The following is a 22,804-nucleotide window of genomic DNA, read 5'->3' on the forward strand; positions in this document are numbered from 1 at the left end:
CATGTTGCATTTAAAAGAGCAAGGCTTGTTCACATTGTAAAACAGTCTTCGTGTTTAGCTGCAAACTTTGTTTTAGGCATGTAGTCAGTACACTTGCTGATTTAAATAATAGATACAAAAACTAACTTACAAATATAATTGGGCACAATTATAATTGTTATTGGTCTGTGAATGAAGTGACATTTGTAAGAGATCTTTGAGTACCTTGAAGGTAGAAAAGCGATGATACAAGTGTAGCCCATTTACGATTCACATCTGGTCCCTATCCCCTCCATAGTAGAAATTTGCAGGAAATGGATGGTCCCTTAAATGTAATTGGCTATATTCGTTTAAACTCTGAATAGACCTTAAACTATAATTAAAAAACACTTTATCATTTTAAACTAATCTTCAAACATTACGCTTAAAATTGCTTACAGATAATTATGTTATGTTTTTAATACAATAAATGCCATGTTGAAACTGAAATCTGTTTGTTTGTTTTTTAAATTGCCTCACCAGAAATGTTTGTCGACAATCAACATTGTCCCAGACTATCGCACTACTAGTCACTTTAAACTGCATACATTCCTTGAACCCCTCCTTGATCCGTCACCTTGTCGTGGTGGAGGGGTTTGTGTGTCCCAGTGATCCTAGGAGCTAAGTTGTCTGGGGCTTTATGCCCCTGGCAGGGTCACCCATGACAAACAGGTCATAGGTGAGGGACCAGACAAAGCACGGCTCAAAGACCCCTAATGATGACGACAAACAATGGACTTCGTTTTCCCTTGCCCAGACGCGGGTCACCGGGGCCCCCCACTGGAGCCAGGCCTGGTGGTGGGACTCGAAGGCGAGCGCCTGGTGGCCGGGCCTGCACCCATGGGGCCCGGCCGGTCACAGCCCGAAAGGGTAACGTGGGTCCCCCTTCCCATGGGCTCACCACCTGTGGGAGGGGCCATAGGGGTCGGGTGCAGTGTGAGCTGGGCGGTGGCCGAAGGCGGGGACCTTGGCGATCCGATCCCCGGCTACAGAAGCTGGCTCTAGGGACGTGGGATGTCACCTCTCTGGCAGGGAAGGAGCCCGAGCTGGTGTGTGAGGTCGAGAAGTTCCGACTAGATACAGTCGGACTCGCCTCCACACACAGCTTGGGCTCTGGTACCAGTCCTCTCGAGAGGGGTTGGACTCTCTTCCACTCTGGAGTTGCCCATGGTGAGAGGCGCCGAGCAGGTGTGGGTATACATATTGCCCCCCGGCTCGGCACCTGTACGTTGGGGTTCACCCCAGTGGACGAGAGGGTAGCCTCCCTCCGCCTTCGGGTGGGGGGACGGGTCCTGACTGTTGTTTGTGCCTATGCACCAAACAGCAGTTCAGAGTACCCACCCTTTTTGGAGTCCTTGGAGGGGGTGCTGGAGAGCGCTCCCGCTGGGGACTCCATTGTTCTGTTGGGGGACTTCAATGCTCACGTGGGCAATGACAGTGAGACCTGGAAGGGCGTGATTGGGAGGAACGGCCCCCCCGATCAGAACCCGAGCGGTGTTCTGTTATTGGACTTCTGTGCTGGATTGTCCATAACGAACACCATGTTCAAGCATAAGGGTGTCCACACGTGTACATGGCACCAGGACACCCTAGGTCGCAGTTCGATGATCGACTTTGTGGTCATGTCATCGGACTTGCGGCCACATGTCTTGGACTTCTCGGGTGAAGAGAGGGGCGGAGCTGTCAACTGATCACCACCTGGTGGTGAGTTGGCCCCCAAGGTTGGGGGAAGATGCCGGTCCGACGTGGCAGGCCCAAACGTATTGTGAGGGTCTGCTGGGAACGTCTGGCAGAATCTCCTGTCAGAAGGAGTTTCAACTCCCACCTCCGACAGAACTTTGCTCATGTTCCGGGGGAGGCTGGAGACATCGAGTCCGAGTGGACCATGTTCCACGCCTCCATTGCTGAGGCGGCCGACCGGAGCTGTGGCCGTAAGGTGGTCGGTGCCTGTCGTGGCGGCAATCCCCGAACCCGTTGGTGTACACCAACGGTGAGGGATGCCGTCAAGCTGAAGAAGGAGTCCTATTGGGCCTTTTTGGCCTATGGGACTCCTGAGGCAGCTGATGGGTACCGGCTGGCCAAGCGGAATGCAGCTCTGGTGGTCGCTGAAGCAAAAACTCGGGTATGGGAGGAGTTCGGTGAGGCCATGGAGAAAGACTTCCGGACGGCTTCGAGGAAATTCTGGTCCACCATCCGACGTCTCAGGAGAGGAAAGCAGTGCACCACCAACACTGTGTATAGTGGGGATGGGGCGCTGCTGACCTCGACTCGGGACGTTGTGAGTCGGTGGGGAGAATACTTCGAAGACCTCCTCAATTCCACCGACATGCCTTCCCATGGGGAAGCAGAGTGTGGGTTCTCTGAGGTGGGCTCTCCTATCTCTGGGTTTGAGATCACCGAGGTAGTTAAAAAGCTCCTCGGTGGCTAGGCCCCGGGGGTGGATGAGATTTGCCCGGAGTTTCTAAAGGCTCTGGATGTTGTGGGGCTGTCCTGGTTGATACGCCTCTGCAACATCGCGTGGACATCGGAGACAGTGCCTCTGCATTGGCAGACTGGGGTGGTGGTCCCCCTTTTTAAGAAGGGGGACCGGAGGGTGTGTTCCAACTATAGGGGGATCACACTGCTCAGCCTCCCTGGTAAGGTCTATTCAGGGGTGCTGGAGAGGAGGGTACGTCGGGAAGTCGAATCTCAGATTCAGGAGGAGCAGTGTGGTTTTCGTCCTGGCCGTGGAACAGTGGACCAGCTCTACACCCTCGGCAGGGTCCTCGAGGGTGCATGGGAGTTCGCCCAACCAGTCTACATGTGTTTTGTGGACTTGGAGAAGGCGTTCGACCGTGTCCCTCGGGGAGTCCTGTGGAAGGTGCTTCAGGAGTATGGGGTACCGAACCCCCTGATACGGGCTGTTCGGTCCCTGTACGATCGGAGTCAGAGTTTGGTCCGCATATCCGGCAGTAAGTCGGACTTGTTCCCGGTGAGGGTTGGACTCCGCCAAGGCTGCCCTTTGTTGCCGATTCTGTTCATAACTTTTATGGACAGAATTTCTAGGCGCAGCCAAGGCGTATAGGGGGTCCGGTTTGGTGGCCACAGTATTGCATCTCTGCTTTTTGCTGATGATGTGGTTCTGTTGGCTTCATCAAGCCGTGAGCTCCAACTCTCACTGGAGCAGTTCGCAGCCGAGTGTGAAGCGGCTGGGATGAGAATCAGCACCTCCAAATCTGAGACCATGGTCCTCAGTCGGAAAAGGGTCGCATGCCCTCTCCAGGTCGGGGATGAGATCCTGCCCCAAGTGGAGGAGTTCAAGTATCTTGGGGTCTTGTTCACGAGTGAGGGAAGAATGGAACGGGAGATTGACAGACGGATCGGTGCAGCGTCTACTTTGTATCGGTCCGTTGTGGTAAAGAAGGTCCGTTGTGGTAAAGAAGGAGCTAAGCCGAAAGGCGAAGCTCTCAATTTACCGGTCGATCTTCGTTCCTACCCTCACCTATGGTCATGAGCTGTGGGTCGTGACCGAAAGAACGAGATCCCGGATACAAGCGGCCGAAATGAGTTTCCTCCACAGGGTGTCCGGGCTCTCCCTTAGAGATAGGGTGAGAAGCTCGGTCATCCGGGAGGATCTCAGAGTAGAGCCGCTGCTCCTCCGCATTGAGAGGAGCCAGATGAGGTGGCTGGGGCATCTGATTCGGATGCCTCCCGGATGCCTCCCGGACGCCTCCCTGGTGAGGTGTTCCGGGCACGTCCCACCGGGAGGAGACCCCGGGGACGACCCAGGACACGCTGGAGAGACTACGTCCTTCGGCTGGCCTGTGAACGCCTCGGGATCCCTCCAGAAGAGCTGGATGAAGTGGCTGGGGAGAGGGAAGTCTGGGCGTCCCTGCTAAAGCTACTGCCCCCGCGACCCGACCCGGATAAGCGGTAGAAAATGGATGGATGGATAGATGGACATTCCTTGAAGTCTCGGCCCCCTTTGCACAATGGGCATTGCACCGGACTATTGCTATATTAGTCATTCAAACTGTTCTAATTGCTAGAGGACTCTGCATCTTTTTGCACAATTGTCAAAAAAAATGTAAAAACAATTTGTACCGGCATTACCAGATTACTAGCAACCTTTTATTCCTCAGTGACTGTTTTTCTCAATGTCTTTATGTCTCAAAAGTATTCTCTGTCCATTGACTGTCTGTCGTCGTACAAGATTGGCTCCAACTACCGGAGACAAATTCCTTGTGCGTTTTTTGGACATACTTGGCAAAATAAAGATGATTCTGATTCATTATTAAGTGAAAGGTCTTGCTTTCTGTTTTGTATTCATAATTGCTCTTTAACCATGCAAAAATATATTTTCTCCTTATACTTGATTATTCCAATAGTATTGTAGTAGAATACTCAATTACTAATTGATGTACGACTGGATGCCAATTCTTATTTTTGACAGGTCTGTTTAATATCACTTCAGAAATAAAGTGAGGAAAAAATAAGTCATAGCATAACATTTTAATAGAATAACTTAGAAACTATCAATCGGTTTTGATGGGGCAATAAACTCAGCCCCCCACTTGACGATTGGCTTTTCAGGTGCAAACTTTTTTATCAGCCTCTAGTTTTCTTATTAAGGTTCAATGCACTTGTTTGTCAAATTTGTTTTGATTTATAATCAGAATCAGAATCATCTTTATTTGCCAAGTATGTCCAAAACACACAAGGAATTTGTCTCCGGTAGTTGGAGCCGCTCAAGTACAACAGACAGTCAATTTACAGAACACTTTGGAGACATAAAGACATTGACAAAAAACAATTGTGCAAAAAGATGGAGAGTCCTCTAGCACTTAGAGCAGTTCGAATGACTAATATTGCCATAGTCCGGTGCAATGACCATTGTGCAAAGGGCGCCGAGACTTCAAGGAGTGTATGCAGTTTAAAGTGACGAGTAGTGTAATTAGCAATTGTAAAATAAATATATACATTAATTAAATATAAATATACCTGGTGGAACAGTGGATGACTGGTTAGTATATCTGCTTCACATTTCTGAGGACCCGGGTTCAAATCCAGGCTTGTCTCTCTGGAGTTTGCATGTTCTCCTCGTGCCTGCGTAGGTTTTCTCTGGGTACTCCGGTTTCCTCCCACATCCCAAAAGCATGCATGGTAGGTTAATTGAAGACTCTAAATTGCTCGTAGGCGTGCCCTGTGATTGGCTGGTGATCAGTTCAGGGTGTACCCTGCCTCTTGCCCAGAGTCAGCTGGGATAGGCTCCAGCACGGCCGCGACCCTCGTGAGGAGAAGTGGTTTGGAAGATGGATGGATGGATGGATAAGTATGTATATATTAAAATATATTTTGATTTTGTTGGTAAATTGACTAAAAAAAAACTCTAAACTCAAAGTGTAGGACTTGCGACTTGACTAGGGACTTGCATGTCCCGACCTGAGACTTGACTCTGGACTTGCCTGTCTTGACTTTGGACTTGACTCGAGGGCAAAGACTTGTGACTTGCAGAGCAATGATTTGGTCCCACCTCTGCTTGAGTATGTCTCTCACACACAAACCATCATTAGAAGGATCATATAATGTGATTTTGCTAACATCTGAAAAAGAACTACACTAAGATTTACTGTTTTGTTGACTATATGTAACTTCACAATTTTAGTCCTGTACCTTTGCAACAGTTTTTTTCTTTGTAATTTTTTAATTTTTATTTATTATTATTTTTTTAATTGTTGCCATTTAAAACCAAATGAAACAAAATCTCATTGGAATGTGCAAGTGTTCACAATATTGTTGCCAATGAGTGTATACAGTACCATCAAAAGCGTTCTCATGCTATTGAATAAGAAAGTGTGTCCAAACTTTAGACTGGTTGCGTATAAGTGTCATGGGATTGACTGTTGACCGGTCCAGGATCGAGTCTGCCTTTCACCCACAGTCAGCTGGGCTGAAATACTGTAGTATGCAGCCCCCCGCAAACAGTAACAGTTTTAACAGTTTGGAAAATGGATGGAATAGTGTTGCTGGGTACTTCATTTAAAAAAAATGTGTGTTCATGCACTTTTGTTGAACATATTGAATGTATGCAGTCTGATCATGTTCAAACAACATGCCACGGAGGTAAAACAGAATTACATACTTAACTGTGAACAGCTCATTAGGTGAATAACCTGAAAACTAAACACCACATGTAACAGCCAGGGAGGTATTGCGAGTCTGGCGAGAAACACTTTTCATAGACAATAAGTCGCATGATTTAAAAAAATATATTGGCTGGCGACCAGTGCAGGGTGTACCCCGCCTCGCGCCCGACGATAGCTGGGATATGCTCCAGCACGCGCGCGACCCTAGTTAGGATAAGCGGAACGGAAGATGAATGAATGAATGAATATTTTTTGTGTGTTGTGCTTAAATGAATTTGAAAATAAATAGCATGAATTGATTTGTATTAACCAGAACATGCAATTTCAAAATGTTGTATAGCTGTGGTGTAGCTCTTTTGCTGTTTTGATAAATAATAAACACTTTTTACAACAAATCTGTCCCTTATTTTACTAGCCTTGTTTTTTGTTTTGTTTTTAGTAGGAATGACAAAGAGAAAAATACTCTTTGTGAACCACATCACCATACATGTAGTAGGACTTAACTCTATTGACTCATTGATGCTGGGGAAAATGAGAGAATGATTCGCAAATCAAATTTAACAAATCAAAGCCAACATCTGTAAAGCATCTGTGTGTTTTGCTGGGATAGAACTCATTAAAGTTGGAAAATAAAAATGAGATGTTAAGAAAATTATTATCCCTTGCGGGATCAATATATGAGCATAAATGTAATGAACTGTATTATGTCTCACCACCGCAATATTTATGAAGGTCTTTTAGTCAATAATAAAACAATAGCAAGCAACAATACAGTATGAGTTGAGAATGACAAGCCACGTGTACATATGTGTGTGTGTGCGCTGAAGAGTAGGGACCATATTTGATGTCATAACTTCTGAAATGTAGTCTTTCCTTTTCATTAGAACAGGTGTAACCAAACCTAGGACTTTTCATTGTGTATTTTTTGATTTCATGGCAGCCAAATTTCAGTCAATCCAATCTCAAAATGGGATGTAAAATGCAGTACAGTAATTACATCATTAACAATTTAATGTAATTTCAGATGGGCATTGCTGGAGAGACAGATGGGCAGAACGCTGGCACAGAAGAAGGGTGTGTCATAGGGCTATTTATCGAGCCGTGTGTATAATATATGAACCAGAAACCTTTACAGGAACCAGCTGTACAAGTCCTCTGTGTGCGCAAATAGTGTTTTGTGATGTATCTTTGGAACAGAAATGTTTTACAATTTCCAATAAACCTTCATGAACAGTAGAGATTACTTAACCTCAAGGTCACAAAGAGTTCAAGAACAAAGCAAAGTTACACTTCCATTGTCTGACTGTGCAGCATATTCTGCATGGTCTGGTGATGCCTGCTTGTCAGAAGCATTACGGCAGAAGAAAGTGATAGGCCATGTAGCTTGCACAGTCTCCCTGTCTGTTTGACCTCCACCCTTTTCCAAGCACCTTTAACACTTCAATTTACGACAAAAGGTTAAGGCTCATTTAATACACATCAATCGTAGCAAGATAGTATTTGTGTGACATAATACAATAATATTGATATGTTGTATGCCATAGAACAAAAACAGAAAGCGGATCTCCACCATTGTTAAAGGCAAAATTCAGGGTTCTTGACAGGGATTTGGGGCTCTTTTGAGAAAAAAAAAAACACACTTCTATGACGGAAAATTAAAAATACTATTTTCTTGGGCCCCATGAATGGTCATCACTTTTCTCCCGTTTAGCATGCCATGTGAAATTAACTGCATTTGGTCAAAGTGTAAAGAAACAAAATAAATCATTTATTAGGAAACCATTACCCATTGCCAAACCTTTCAAAAGGAATGTGTCTCCAATTATCTGATTAACTATTGAATCTGAATTATTGGAAGGCTTCTCAGGATATTTTGCCTGACAAAACATTTCCTTGTTAGGTCAAGATTGCAGTGAACGTTTATTTCTATTTTTATCTTTCTCACACAAACAGGCAGTTGGAGGAAAAGTGACCTTTAAAAGCTGGCAATTATACTAACCCTTTTATAGTTACAGTACAGTTGTTCATGATACAGTTGTTAGTCATCATAATTACAACGATCAACATTCATTTCATTCATCAGACTTCCTCATGTATGCAAATATTGAACGCACCTTATTACCATGTTGCAATGTAGTTTGTAGGTGGTGAAAAAAAATAGAATTACACAATAACTCAACTTTTCCCATGAAAATTATCAATGCATATTTGTTGTGATTTTGCCCATAATTTCTTCCAGAAAAGATCTTTAATCTAGGCCTGTTCAGAAATTGGATATCTGTGAAGGTTGTAAAAATGATATATTGCACTTTTTGCCAACAAAGAGAATATTTCTGTCAAATGAATATCATAGCGCAGCCCATTTGTGAAATGTACAGGGTGGCCAGAGGTGATTATGAAGGATTACACTGAGCTGCTCCTGATGTCCTCCATGCTCACATGACATGCACTGGTGCTGCTGCACGTGTGAATACATTCTCAGCACTAGTTTGTTTGCATATTTCTGTTGTTGTTCGAGTCAAACTCGAGCAAGCTAAGAAAAAGAAAAAGAAAAACAAAAAAACTTCTGGTACCATTAAGTTCCTTACTTTAAAACATTTTCCGTTCTAACTTTCTTTCATAGGTTGTATAAACACAAAGATAAATAGTCAGGGTAATAATAGGGTAGTTTGTTTGTCTTTCTATGCATGATTCGATGTGAACGCCCAAGCCCTCACCTTTGCAGGTAATGGCAGCCAAACCGGATTTTCGACTTTGGTTTTTTCACCACACGATTTGTGTTTAAGGTTTCTGATGAGGATTCTTGGGGTGCCAGTATTGATGATGTTTACATGCATTGTCAATTTAAGCAAAACGCATCAGACTCGCAAATACAAATACAAACGCGAATGTATAATAAAATAAAGTACTTTATTTTCTTTCTCACAAACATTTTGTAAAATCTCAAACACATTCAGAATTCCACGTTTGTAGAGGGTGATTTGGATTATTTATCTACACAGAAAAACTGAATGCACCAGTGTCACATATGGTGTAATTTAATGACATCTGTGTCAATTAAAAAAAAAATAATCTTGCCAACCATGGCACCTGGATATATAACAGGTTTAAGTTAAAGAAATCCTTGAGAGGCCCGTTGGTTGAGAGGTGAAATGTCTACAAGCAAGTCCAGGTGCCCTTAGGTCCGTTCTCTTTATGAAATGGATGGATCAAGGTGAAGATCTACTTAACATTTCCCCTCCCCCCAAAACTCAAGCATGATTGACAAACGTACCTCATAGAAAGCTTTTAAATGGCATTTGTGTACCATTACATACATGTTGATATTGGGTAGACTCTTACTCAAGCCTACATTCAATTGCAGAAATATAATAGGTTAGCATTCCTCTTTGTCTGTTACTTACAAAATACATGGACACAATATGAATATTGCAATAAAAGACATTGAAAAATATTTTCTCATTCATACAAAAAAGATGTTTTGATATGACTTATTGTAACAGGTATGATGTTAATGCAGATGGTGTACAACAAAAATAAAATAACTGTGCATTATAAATATGTATATCCAAAGTTGAAAAACAGTACAATATGTACATGATTACATAATTTTCAAAGCATTTCTCATTTTAATGTTATGGTTGCCACTGCTAACTTCATTTTCCATTCCTTTGACAAAATTCTGTGAATTTAGCCATGTGGCAAAGAAAAACGTATTGCAAGCAGTCATCTTACGATGTATACTCACCGAGCATAGCATTTTAATCACCTGCAAAATCTAGTGAGATTGAGATTCAATAAAAGAGCTGCATCAAAATTTACTATTGTAGTTTGCAGCAGTACACTATCATACCTATTTGCATCAGATGGATAAAATAATGTAAATATTTCTCAGCTGGGCATAACATGCTCACCAGCCATTGTGGCTAGTGGTTTTCCAGAGCATTTAAATTCACTACTCACAGTTTTGTTTTTTGGTAATAGGTGTTCAGTACTGAGTAATATTTTTCCCAATTGAAATACATTCCAGAATGGGGGGGCGGGATTTTTTTTTTTTTCTCTCTGTCTGATTGAAATACAGCCCGCCAAAGTGGCTAGTGAGTGGCAGTGTTATCCACCACTGCTGAAATTCACCCACGCTTGACAGGTTTGCAGGTATTAATGTCAAGCCCCCATTCTCAGTATGATGCATTGCACTTCTACACACCACTGCAAACTACAGCTACATTAATAAATAAACTGTATATTAAATTTAAACCTGTGAAAAATAGTATAATTATAAAGGCATTTTTGTTACTGCTGTTTCTTAGATCTCGTGTTCCTGATGATTTGAGTGTTTGCCCTTCAAGAACAAATGTTTACATATAGACTGAATAGACCAATTCTATGTAGACTTCTCACAGTGTGTGTTGTAAAAATTGGTATAAACAGATGTGTGGATATGACATCAAATGTTTGAGACGTGCCTGAACTTCCTATTATTAATCTGCGTAGAGTCTTTCTTCATTTTCAAAGGTAAGTGAACTTCAGATTTTGTCTTTTGCTTCTGAAATCTTTTTAAGCATATGCAAGCTGTCAGTGTAACAAGGGAGAAGAACAGACTGAGGCATGTCACTGAAAGGGCAATGAGGGCAGGTTTACATGGAAACATGTCATACCTCTCAGGTCCCTCCTGCAGTTGACCTATCTGCCAAGGTCTGTCCTCTATTTCAATATCAGCCTGTCTGGTCACCAAACTCTGAATGTAGCTTTCATTGCTCACAGTTTCATTAACAAATAAGTTAACCATGACTGTTGAGTAAAGTGGCTCTGGCTGACCATGATCACTGACCTTTACTAGGAGGCTGTGGAGACCTCGGTTGCTGAGTTCCCTCTCTAAAGTGATGTTTCCTGTTTCTGGGTCGATGGAAAAAGACCCAGGCTCCCCTCCCTTCCTTTTAATGATACTATATGCAATCACAGCATTCATTCCTGTATCGTTATCCACAGCATAAACTTCTGTTATGGATGTTCCTGGCAGGGTGTTTGGTAGAACCAACATGTAGGACTGATTGGACTGAGGGAAGAGGACAATCGGTGGATTGTCATTGACATCCAACAGCAGCACGGTCACCATGGTTACAGAGGAGAGCGCAGGTTCCCCACCATCTACGGCCTCAATCCATAGCTGGTATGTCCCCTGTTCCTCTCGGTCAAGTGAGATCCTGGCTCTTAGTGTGCCTCGGCCTGTGTCTATCATAAAAATGTCACTTCCATTGAGGATAGAAAGGGCCACCCAGCCATTTTCCCCAACATCAGCATCCGTCACTGAGAGCACCCCAATCTCCCCGTAACCTGGGAAGTTCTCTGGCACAAAAAAAGTGAAATCCTTATTGATGAAGCGTGGGCTATTGTCATTGCGGTCTTGCACAGTCACCACCACAGTGGCAATTGACTCCCTCCTTGGGGTTCCCTGGTCCACTGCTCTCACTATGAAGCGGTATGTCTCCTTCTCTTCACGGTCCAGTGACGTGGTCACACTCAGGATACCTGTCACATGATCTAAAACAAAGATCCCAGGGGCATTGCCTCCAAGAAGAAAGATGACCTCCCCTCGGGCTTCGCTGTCCTGGTCTGTGGCATGGAGCTGCGTGAGATGGGTGTTTGGTGGATTGTTCTCATCAATAGATATTTCCACTAAAGACTGCTGAAAAACTGGCGCATTGTCATTTTCATCCAAAATCTGCACTTTGAGGAATGTCTTGATGACGAGCCTTTGATTGTTTTCAGCAACTACAATGAGCTCATACTCTTGTGTCATTTCATAGTCCAGCGGTTCTGTAGTTTCAAGGAGGTATTCATTTTTGACAAGCTGATAGGGTCCAATTCTGAAAGGACCTGTCCCCTCCAAATGGCAGTCCACCCTTTCATGGGCATCTATATTTTTGACAGTAAAAAAAGCAATAGGAGAATATTCTGGCTCAGATTCCTTAATTCTTACCACCCCATCTTTTTCCTGTGCTATGTATCTAGGTATGACTGCAGGGGGCCCCATTTGAACTTTTATCAAATGAATAGCAACTGTGGCAACAGCGGGAATACAACCAGGGCCATTGGCCAGAACAATGAGTTTGTAAAGCATGGCTGTACCAGTGTCTATTTTCCCTGCTAGTTTGATCACCCCTGTAGTTCTGTCCAAATGGAACAAGCTTCTGGTCTCCCTTGGCACACGCTCACTGTAAGTATAGTCGATCTGAGCATTAGCACCAAGGTCAGGGTCAAAAGCATGTAGACGTGCCAAGTGTGTCTCTTTGGTGGAGTTCCCATGCAGAGTTACATTAAGGTGTGACTCTGTAAACTGTGGACAATTATCGTTCACATCTAAGATTACAATTTTTAAAGTGGCTGCACCAAGTAGAGAAGGGGTCCCCCCATCCTCTGCAATAATGTCTGTGATATATTCAGCTTGTGTCTCTCGGTCAAGAAATTCTGTCACGATGACAAAGGGTGTCAGCTCCCCTCCTACATTTTCTTCGACATCCAGTGTGAACACGCCAAAGTCATTCACAAGCCAGTAGGTCTGCACTCCATGAAGACCCAGGTCCGGGTCAACTGCAGACTGCTCCACCGCATAGCGAGCATTAATGGGTGTGTTTTCTGGTATGGATATAAGAATCTCATCCACAGGGAACTTTGGTCTGTTATCATTGATATCCTCAATGATCATCTTTACTTTAATGAGCTGAAAATATTGCTGAGGAAGCACAAACACATCCAGTGAGAGGAAACATCCATGTCTGTTTGGGTTATAAGGGCAAAGTGTCTCCCTGTCAATCTCTGTAGCAGATGTAAAAAACTCTCCAGTGATATTATTGAGTGTCACATACTGTGCACTGAGCCTCTTTTGAGCCACACTGAATAAATAGGGGGGGTCAACTGTAAAATCCAAATTTAAGTCCACTGCAATGGCTCCTATGAAGGTTCCTGTTGGTAATCCCTCCTTTATTCTATAGATGAGTTCTTTTGCTTGGCTGAAAGTTGCAAAACAGGAAAGAGGGCCGGTGTAAAGCAAAAGGATGAAAAATCCCTGTAACACGAGATAATAATTAAACATTTGAATAAAAAAATTGACCAATCTATATTGTCAGTCATATTCTACTGCCAAACACAATTGTATGTAAGTAGTTTCTATGCATCTAAAGTTCTGTTTACTTCTACTCAAAAGTAGATTAAAATACCACTTACCCATATTTCCCCTCTTTTGCCAAGTCTGGGGTGTTTTCTGTTGACCATATTTATAGTATAGCCAATTAGAACAGTTTCCACTTATAGCAAGAGGTTCAGCATTTTAAATAAGGAAGGCATATTGAGCCATGCAGATCTGTGCCGAGTCCAAAGCCTACTTGCTGTCTGACTTGAAAAACTCATTCATCCCAGTGCTGGCTCAGGACACTCCCACCATATGCAAATCAGTCCCACATGCGAACCAATAAGACCTCACAGCCACTGAGACATCTGCAGTTCACAGATTACTTGTTTCACATGCTTTTAACATGCATCATCACACGCCTGCCCTTTCTGTACTCACACATCAATACAAGCTGCAGCGTGGGGTTCCTGTGACTGGTGTATGATTAATAACAATTGAGTTTGACATGGACCAAATAAGTAAAATTCAAAACGTCCACACAAGAGATTGCTTTAATCTATAATTTTTTTGAAAACTAAACCACAAATAAAAAGGAAGGCAAATGTATGCTAATATGATGAGGATGGATTGACAGTTTTCTCACAGCAATTTTGTTCATGAAGTTAATGGCAAAAAATGATCAGAAGGCAGAGCTTGGCATCATAAGTAGTCATATGGTCTGATTCTGGATTGAGCCTTTAAATAATTCACCCCTAATCCCCATGTGTTCTAAATGCCAGGCCAGCTGTTTGCTGGGATTGGAAACATACTGCTGAGAGAAAATGAGTGATTGAAGTCCATCGGAAAAAACGCACACACACACACACACACAATCCTAATGTTGATAAACAATGAATCCTTTTCCCTTCCAACATTTTAATCTAAATACTAATCCCCAAAACATTCTTGTAAACAATGACTGTGACCCTACAGTTTGGGAACATTTTTGTAAATTGCTTTGAGGTGCAAAGGGCTTGAAACTGTCGGGTGTGGGCAGCTACTCGTGGTTCCACACAGAAATCAAACATTTGTTTTCCTGTGATTTATTCTGTAGATTCGAGTTTTTTTTTTAATTTTTTTTTTTTTACATCATGATATACATACCCGTGCACTCACTGTAGTAGTCTTGCCACGCTGCACTATTTGCATATCTGTTGTTGACCAATACTGGCCACTCATGCCAGAGTAGCATCTGCCCCACTTTCACACTGACTGAGGAGGATCTGCAACATTTGCACAATCAACATTGTCCCAAATTATCGCGCTACTAGTCATTTTAAACTGCATACTCTCCTTGAAGTCTCGGCGCCCTTTGCACAATGGTCATTGCACCGGACTATTGCTATATTAGTCATTCAAACTGCTCTAAGTGCTAGAGGACTCTGCATCTTTTTGCACAATTGTCAAAAAAAAAAATAATAATAAAAAAACAATTGTACCGGCATTACCAGATAACTCGCAACCCTTTATTGCTCAGTGACTGTTTTTCTCAATGTCTTTTTGTCTCAAAAGTGTTCTCTGTCAATTGACTGTCTGTTCTTGTACTAGAGTGGCTCCAACTACCGGAGACAAATTCCTTGTGTGTTTTTTGGACATACTTGGCAAATAAAGATGATTCTGATTCTGATTCTAAAAAGTGCGTGAACATACCTCGAGCAAGCCTTGAACGAACGCCCTCTCCTGAGCAGCGGTGACCACCAACACGTTTTCCCCCATTTTGTCCTTATAATACAGTTGGCGCGATCCACTCTTGTTGTCGTCGCCACGGTAACGAGTGTATCCGGTCGCATTTGCGTTGACAAGATAAAGCCCAGTGATCGTAAAAATCACGATCACTGGGCTTTATCTCGGAATACAAGATTTTATTGCAGTAGTCTGACACAGTGCAATCGTGAAAGAGCAAATTTGGCATTACATGTTGTCTGTCCCACACTGCCGACGTTTTTTTTTTTTTAATAACTTTATTGGACTGACTAAAGGCTAGGCAAGGCTAAAAATAAACTAGCTTTTGGATTCAAATATACTGTGCACAATGGCGACGCGGAGTAAATGTCTTTTGCAGAAGGAGGATAGAAAAGAGAGTGAAAAATATACTGATAGCCATCATTGTTTTCTTCCCTGCAAAGAAACTTTTTCCTGCCAGCTAGCAAGTTGGATAACTTAAACTCAACGGCTGCCACCTGAACTTGCCAGTTGGGTGTCTGGAATTGATGTAAGTCACATTTTTTATTTTTTTTTACCTAATGTCGCGTGGAAATGACATTTTGTGTTATATCCATTTAGGGACTGAACAAATGTCTGAAAACCGGCGTAAAACGCCTGTGATAAGGTTTGGTCCCCAGCGAGAAAGACATGTTAGGTGCTATCTGAGAGTTGTTTTTGTTATTTTTTGTTTTGTTTTTCGCCCGACTTCATTTTCTTTTCCTTTTGACTTGTCCCACTAGGGGTCGCCACAGTGTGTCATCCTTTTCCATCTAAGCCTATCTCCTGGACCCTCCTGTCTAACACCAACTGCCCTCATGTCTTCCCTCACTATCAACCTACTCTTTGGTCTTCCTCTAGCTCGCTTGCCTGGCAGCACCATCCTCATCATCCTTCTACCAATACACTCAATATCTCTCCTCTGGGCGTGTCCAAACCATCGAAGTCTGCTCTCTCTAACTTTGTCTCCAAAACATCTAACCATGGCTGTCCCTCTGATGAGCTAATTTCTAATCCTATCCAACCTGCTCACCCCGAGAGAGAACCTCAACATCTTCGTTTCCGCCACCTCCAGCTCTGCTTCCCCTTTTGTCTCTTCAGTGCCACTGTCTCTAATCCGTAGGTCATGGCTGGCCTCACCACTGTTTTATAAACTTTGCCCTTCATCCTAGCAGAGATTCTTCTGTCACATTCACTCACCTGGCACCTTCCTCCACCCGTTCCAACCTGCTTGGACCCGTTTCTTCACTTCCTTACTACACTCACCATTGCTCTGGACTGTTGACCCCAAGTATTTGAAGTCGTTCACACTCGCTATCTCTTCTGTAGCCTCTAGCCCCACTCTCCCCCCTCCAGTCCTCTCATTCATGCACATACAGTATATTCTGTCTACAGTATATATACAGTATATATTCTTCTCCCTTCCACTGCATACCTTCACCTTTCTAATGGTTCCGCCACCTGCTCCCTGCTTTCACTGCAGATCAAAATGTCATCTGCAAACATGTATTTTCGTCTGACAATAAACGTAAAATAAACGGATTAACGTCTATGCTGCTTTACAACTGTGTATTCGAACGCGTATGGTTCCGGAGTGAGAGAGGCATACTCAACGTGCTATCAGTCATTTTTTGTTACTTTTTTGCATCGTGTTTTTTGCCCTATAATAAATGAACTAATGTCTTGGTGTGTTACATTACTGACAATTATTTTAAGTCATGTGACTTCATACATGCAAATCAGTGGCCTTTCGGCAAAATTCGCCGTTTTGAACTCAAAATCGGAGATTTACGTGAATTGTATACATCCGATGACTTTTTCTTTGGAGGCGGAGGTCGCCGTCGCTGAATAAGTCACAGGAGTTGACGAGACCAGAAAAAACACTTACGCCGCTTCTGCTGCTAAGAAGTAACAGTGCTTTTACTCAGTTACAATGATCGAAATGCCGCTCGCTACTATTATTTACCAATTATTGCTTATTTATCAACTATTTCGTCCACGAGACTATGACTTCGACTTCCGCATTCCGAATTTAGGCGCTCGTGACGTTTAAGTCTAGTTCACCAATCAAACGACACAAGAAAGTCACCTAACCTCACACAACATTTTCTGTTGGGCTTCCGGGGCATAGGTATTAACACTAGATATGCCAGCCCGGCTAATTGTCGTGCCTACCTAGCGACCATTTTGGGAATGTAGTTGTTACCGTGAAGGCAATGGTGCGCTACTCTTGTTTTACATTAGACAAACAAAAACAACAGCTTTCATGTATTGTAGTATTTGTCTGCCACCGTCTGCCCAAACATGGATATTTCAGCCCACGTATAACTTGAGAAAACTCTGTGCAGTAAATTGCAAATGTTTTTTTTTTTTTTTTATATAAATATTGTTTGTGCTATTTACTCAGTACTTGAGTAATTATTTCACTGTGTACTTTTTACTCTTATTCAAGTAATTTTTTGGAGGACTACTTTTTACTTTTACTTGAGTCACATTATTGTCAAGGAACAGGGGCTAACGTGGGTCCCCCTTCCCATGGGCTCACCACCTGTGGGAGGGGCCATAGGGGTCGGGTGCAGTGCGAGCTGAGCAGTGGCCGAAGGCAGGGACCTTGGCGATCCGATCCCTGGTTACAAAAGCTAGTTCTAGGGACGTGGAATGTCACCTGTCTGGCTGGGGAAGGAGCCCGAGCTGGTGTGCAAGGTCGAGAAGTTCCGACTAGATATAGTCGGACTCACCTCCACACAGCTTGGGCTCTGGTACCAGTCCTCTCGGGAGGGGTTGGACTCTCTTCCACTCTGGAGTTGCCCACGGTGGGAGGTGCCGAGCAGGTGTGGGTATACCCTCTCATCCACCGGGGTGAACCCCAACATACAGGCGCCGAGCCGGGGGGAATAGGTAGCCTCCCTCGGCCTTCGGGTGGGGGGACGGGTCTTGACTGTTATTTGTACCTATGCACCAAACAGCAGTTCAGAGTACCCACCCTTTTTGTCGAGAAGTTCTGACTAGATATAGTCGGACTCGCCTCCACGCACAGCTTTGGCTCTGGTACCAGTCCTCTCGGGAGGGGTTGGACTCTCTTCCACTCTGGAGTTGCCTACGGTGAGAGGCGCCGAGCAGGTGTGGGCATACTTATTGCTCCCCGGCTCGACGCCTGTACGTTGGGGTTCATCCCGGTGGACGAGAGGGTAGCCTCCCTCCGCCTTCGGGTGGGGGGACGGGTCCTGACTGTTATTTGTGCCTATGCACCAAACAACAGTTCAGAGTACCCACCCTTTTTGGAGTCCTTGGAGGGGGTGCTGGAGAGCGCTCCAGCTGGGGACTCCATCGTTCTGCTGAGGGACTTCAATGCTCACATGGGCAATGACAGTGACACGTGAAAGGGCGTGATTGGGGGGAATGCCCCCCCGATCAGAACCCGAGCGGTGTTCTGTTAATGGACTTCTGTGCTCATCACGGATTGTCCATAACGGACACCATGTTCAAGCATAAGGGTGTCCACACGTGCACTTTGCACCGGGACACCCCAGGTCGCAGCTCGATGATTGACTTTGTGGTCGTGTCATCCAACTTGCGGCCGCATGTCTTGGACACTCGGTTGAAGAGAGAGGCGGAGCTGTCAATTGATCACCACCTGGTGGTGAGTTGGCTCCGATGGTGGGGGAAGATGCCGGTCCGACATGGCAGGCCCAAACGTATTGTGAGGGTCTGCTGGAAACGTCTGGCAGAATCCCCTGTCAGAAGGAGTTTCAACTCCCACCTCCGACAGAACTTTGCTCATGTTCCGAGGGAGGCGGGGGACATCGAGTCAGAGTGGACCATTTTCCACGCCTCCATTGCTGAGGCGACCGACCAGAGCTGTGGCGGTAAGGTGGTTGGTGCCTGTCGTGGCGGCAATCCCCGAACCCGAGTTCTATCGGGCCTTTTTGGCCTATGGGACTCCTGAGGGAGCTGATGGTACCGGCTGGCCAAGCGGAATGCAGCTTTGGTGGTCGCTGAAGCAAAAACTCAGGTATGGGAGGAGTTCGGTGAGCCCATGGAGAAAGACTTCCGGACGGCTTCGAGAAAATTCTGGTCCACCATCCGGCATCTCAGGAGGGGGAAGCAGTGCACCATCAACACTGTGTATAGTGGGGATGGGGTGCTGCTGACCTCGACTCGGGACGTTGTGAGCCGGTGGGGAAAATACTTCGAAGACCTCCTCAATTCCACCAACATGCCTTCCCATGAGGAAGCAGAGTCTGGGTTCTCTGAGGCGGGCTCTCCTATCTCTGGGGTTGAGGTCACCGAGGTAGTTAAAAAGCTCCTCGGTGGCTAGGCCCCGGGGGTGGATGAGATTCGCCCAGAGTTCCTAAAGGCTCTGGATGTTGTGGGCCTGTCCTGATTGACACGCCTCTGCAACATCGCGTGGTCATCGGGGACAGTGCCTCTGGATTGGCAGACTGGGGTGGTGGTCCACCTTTTTAAGAAGGGGGACCGGAGGGTGTGTTCCAACTACAGGGGATTACACTCCTCAGCCTCCCAGGTAAGGTCTACTTAGGGGTGCTGGAGAGGAGGGTCCGTCGGGAAGTCGAATCTCAGATTCAGGAGGAGCAGTGTGGTTTTCGTCCTGGCCGTGGAACAGTGGACCAGCTCTACACCCTCAGCAGGGTCCTCGAGGGTGCATGGGAGTTTACCCAACCAGTCTACATGTGTTTTGTGGACTTGGAGAAGGCTTTCGACTGTCTCCCTCGGGGGGTCCTGTGGGGGGTGGTTCGCGAGTATGGGGTACCAAACCCCCTGATACAGGCTGTTTGGTCCCTGTACGACCTGAGTCAGAGTTTGGTCCGCAGTAAGTCGGACTCGTTTCCGGTGAGGGGTTGGACTCCGCCAAGGCTTCCCTTTGTCACCGATTCTGTTCAGAACCTTTATGGACACAATTTAAAGGCGCAGCCGAGGCGTAGAGAGGGTCCGGTTTGGTGGCCTCAGTATTGCATCTCTGCTTTTTGCAGATGATGTGGTTCTGTTGGCTTCATCAAGCCGTGATCTCCAACTCTCACTGGAGCAGTGTGAAGCGGCTGGGATGAAAATCAGCACCTCCAAATCTGAGACCATGGTCCTCAGTCAGAAAAGGGTGTCGTGCCCTCTCCAGGTCGGGGATGAGATCCTGCCCCAACTGGAGGAGTTCAAGTATCTTGTGGTCTTGTTCACGAATGCGGGAAGAATGGAACGGGAGATCAACAGGCGAATCGGTGCCCGGAACACCTCCCTGGTGAGGTGTTCCGGGCACGTCCCACCGGGAGAAGACCCTGAGGACAACCCAGGACACACTGGAGAGACTACGGCTGGCCTGGAAACACATCGGGATCCCCCCCGGGAGAGCTGGATGAAGTGGCTGCGGAGAGGGAAGTCTGGGTGTCCCTGCTAAAGCTACTGCCCCCGCGACCCGACCTCGGATAAGCGGTAGAAAATGGATGGATGGATGGATGTTAAAATCCAAAAAAATATCTGCGGGGGGATTCCCCACCCTAGTCCCCCCTACAATGTATTTTTATTTGGTGACCTTTTTCATGCCTTTGGTGTTTGCATGTCTGTGACTTACAGTACATGTGCTACTTAAACTTGTGTGTGTGTGTTAAACCTTATTCCATTGTGTAATTTTTCTTTACAAGAATAAAAGTGACGCAAGAATTATAGCACAGAAGCGGCACCCAATTTACCCAAAAATCATAAATAAAAGACATTTGCACAAAAAACACATGGATGAATTAAATAATTTCCAGCTCTGTAAATAAATATAAAAACATGCAAATAAATTTTATACATTTGTTAAGTTATTTAAAAATAATAATAATAATATGAATATCAGGGTGGAAAGGAGTTCAACAGGATGCACAGGACCTTAACAGCTATCATCGGGCAGGAGACGGGGTACACCCTGAACTGGTTGCCAGCCAATCGCAGGGCACATACAAACAAACAACCATTCCCACTCACATTCACACCTCCAGGCAATTTAGAGTTGTCCTACCACGCATGTTTTTGGGACGTGGGAGGAAACCGGAGTGCCCTGAGAAAACCCACGCGGGCACGGGGAGAACATGCAAACTCCAGACAGGCGGGGCCGGGGAATGAACCCCGGACCTCAGAACTGTGAGGCAGATGCTCTAAGCCAGGGGTGCCCAAACTTTTTGGCTCAGGGTCCACATTGCCGTAAAAAAATTGTCATGCGGGCCAGCATTAATTTTACATGCTACCGACGAGGGGAATGCTTTTTTGTTTTTATTTTTATTTTACTTTGTTTTACTATGCTGCCTGCTGCTAGTTAGATCTGATAACTGCCTGACCTGGATAAATGAAGGTTAAAATAAAAATTAATGAAATGCAAAATAAAGTATTTTTATGAAATTTGACTCAAACTCAAACTTTATTCACCAGAATCAACAAACAACATGTTTGAATTAATGTGAAGGGTGATACTGAGATCTCGACTGCAGTAAATGGAGCAGGTCTGGCTCAAAAGCGGTGGTTTTAAAGCGCAAGATGTCACGCAGGTGGGAGTCACTTAGTCTTGTCCTCACGCGGTTCTTATTCATGTTCATGACTGAGAATGTCTTCTCACACAAGTATGTCGAGCCAAACGAGCTCAACATTTTCTTAGCAAATGTACGAATCTCTTGGAACCTGTCTTTATCCAGCTGCTGGTAAAAGTTGACAAGAGGGAGTTGTTGGTACCGGCTGCGACACTCCGTGTCACACTGCAGCTCAATGAGCTCCAACTGCAGGTGGGCTGGAACGTCACTGAGCTCCACGGAAACGGGAGAAGAAAAAAGCGTGATCTCCTTTTCAATAGTTGCAAAATCCCTGAAACGCTGTTGAAACTTCTCAGTCTGAGATGAGATGTTTGCGGCATACGTCCTCATTTGCGCACTGATATTGTGCGCTGGAAAACGGGTCATTATTTCTTGCAGAGATTAAACACAGCCACAGTCTCTTGGCAAATTAGGAAGTTGTTTCTAAACTCAGTGAAAAAATATTCAGACTTCCATTTGTCCTGGAAACGTCGGCCCTCGCTATCAACTTTCCTTTTCTTACTTCCAGTTGCCATTTTAGAAATGGTCAAAAAACAGATCATGCGCAAAACGGCCCCGCGAGAGTGCAGCCACAAGTTTACTGCCATCCTGTGGTGAAATATAAAATTGCGCGTGTATTTTGTACTGCCGGGCCACATATTATTGATTTTATGACAGAGGCTTCGGGCCAGTGGAAATATGAACACGGGCCGGATTTGGCCCGGGGGCCGGACTTTGGGCATGTCTGCTCTAAGCCATCAAAATCAATTCAAAGGAAAAATCTTAGTCGGTTTACAACTGGTGCACTGGGGTTGACCAGTCCAATACACATGGACATGATTAATAACTATTGAGCTGATCATAAGCGTTTTGTGGGGGATCCAGTATTTTCGTATCTATATTTCTGTTGCTGCTTCACCTGGCTTTTAAACCTGGCTCACACAATGAATTACTTCACATTACCATGATTTCCAGACTAATCCGCTATATGCGGAACATCACTTGACCAAACCCGGAAAACAGGGTTGCGGACAGAGCCTAGAACTGAATGTGGGGACTTTGAATGTTGGGACTATGACAGGAAAATCTCGGGAGTTGCTTGACATGATGATTAGGAGAAAGGTTGATATATTGTGCGTCCAGGAGACCAGGTGGAAAGGCAGTAAGGCTAGAAGTTTAGGGGCAGGGTTTAAATAATTTTACCATGGTGTAGATGGGAAGAGGCGGCACGGTGGCGGACT

General features: G+C 44.9%; 2 protein-coding genes across 3 annotated transcripts in view; one reads left to right on the forward strand and one right to left on the reverse strand.

Annotated features, from left to right (window-relative positions):
* Positions 1-15,490, forward strand: part of tdrd3 (tudor domain containing 3) — a 55,476-nt gene extending 39,986 nt beyond the window's left edge. The window contains exon 13 of one of the 2 annotated variants that reach the window (XM_061702586.1): positions 15,438-15,490. In XM_061702586.1, the coding sequence (XP_061558570.1) occupies positions 15,438-15,458 (21 nt within the window). In that variant the 3' untranslated portion in view covers positions 15,459-15,490. Of the gene's footprint in view, positions 1-7,167; positions 7,272-15,437 lie in introns of those variants that run through there. The other variant, XM_061702566.1, reaches the window with a different exon arrangement.
* LOC133415967 (protocadherin-20) lies at positions 8,923-13,520 on the reverse strand. The gene is made up of 2 exons (XM_061702535.1): positions 13,368-13,520; positions 8,923-13,209 (listed from the first exon to the last, which is right to left on the reverse strand). The coding sequence occupies exons 1-2, from the start codon at positions 13,413-13,415 to the stop codon at positions 10,591-10,593; spliced, it is 2,667 nt and encodes an 888-aa protein (XP_061558519.1). The 5' UTR covers positions 13,416-13,520; the 3' UTR covers positions 8,923-10,590.
* Positions 15,491-22,804: the final 7,314 nt, after the last annotated feature.

The sequence above is a fragment of the Phycodurus eques genome, chromosome 2 (assembly GCF_024500275.1).
Source record: "Phycodurus eques isolate BA_2022a chromosome 2, UOR_Pequ_1.1, whole genome shotgun sequence".
Classification (NCBI taxonomy): Eukaryota; Metazoa; Chordata; class Actinopteri; order Syngnathiformes; family Syngnathidae; genus Phycodurus; species Phycodurus eques.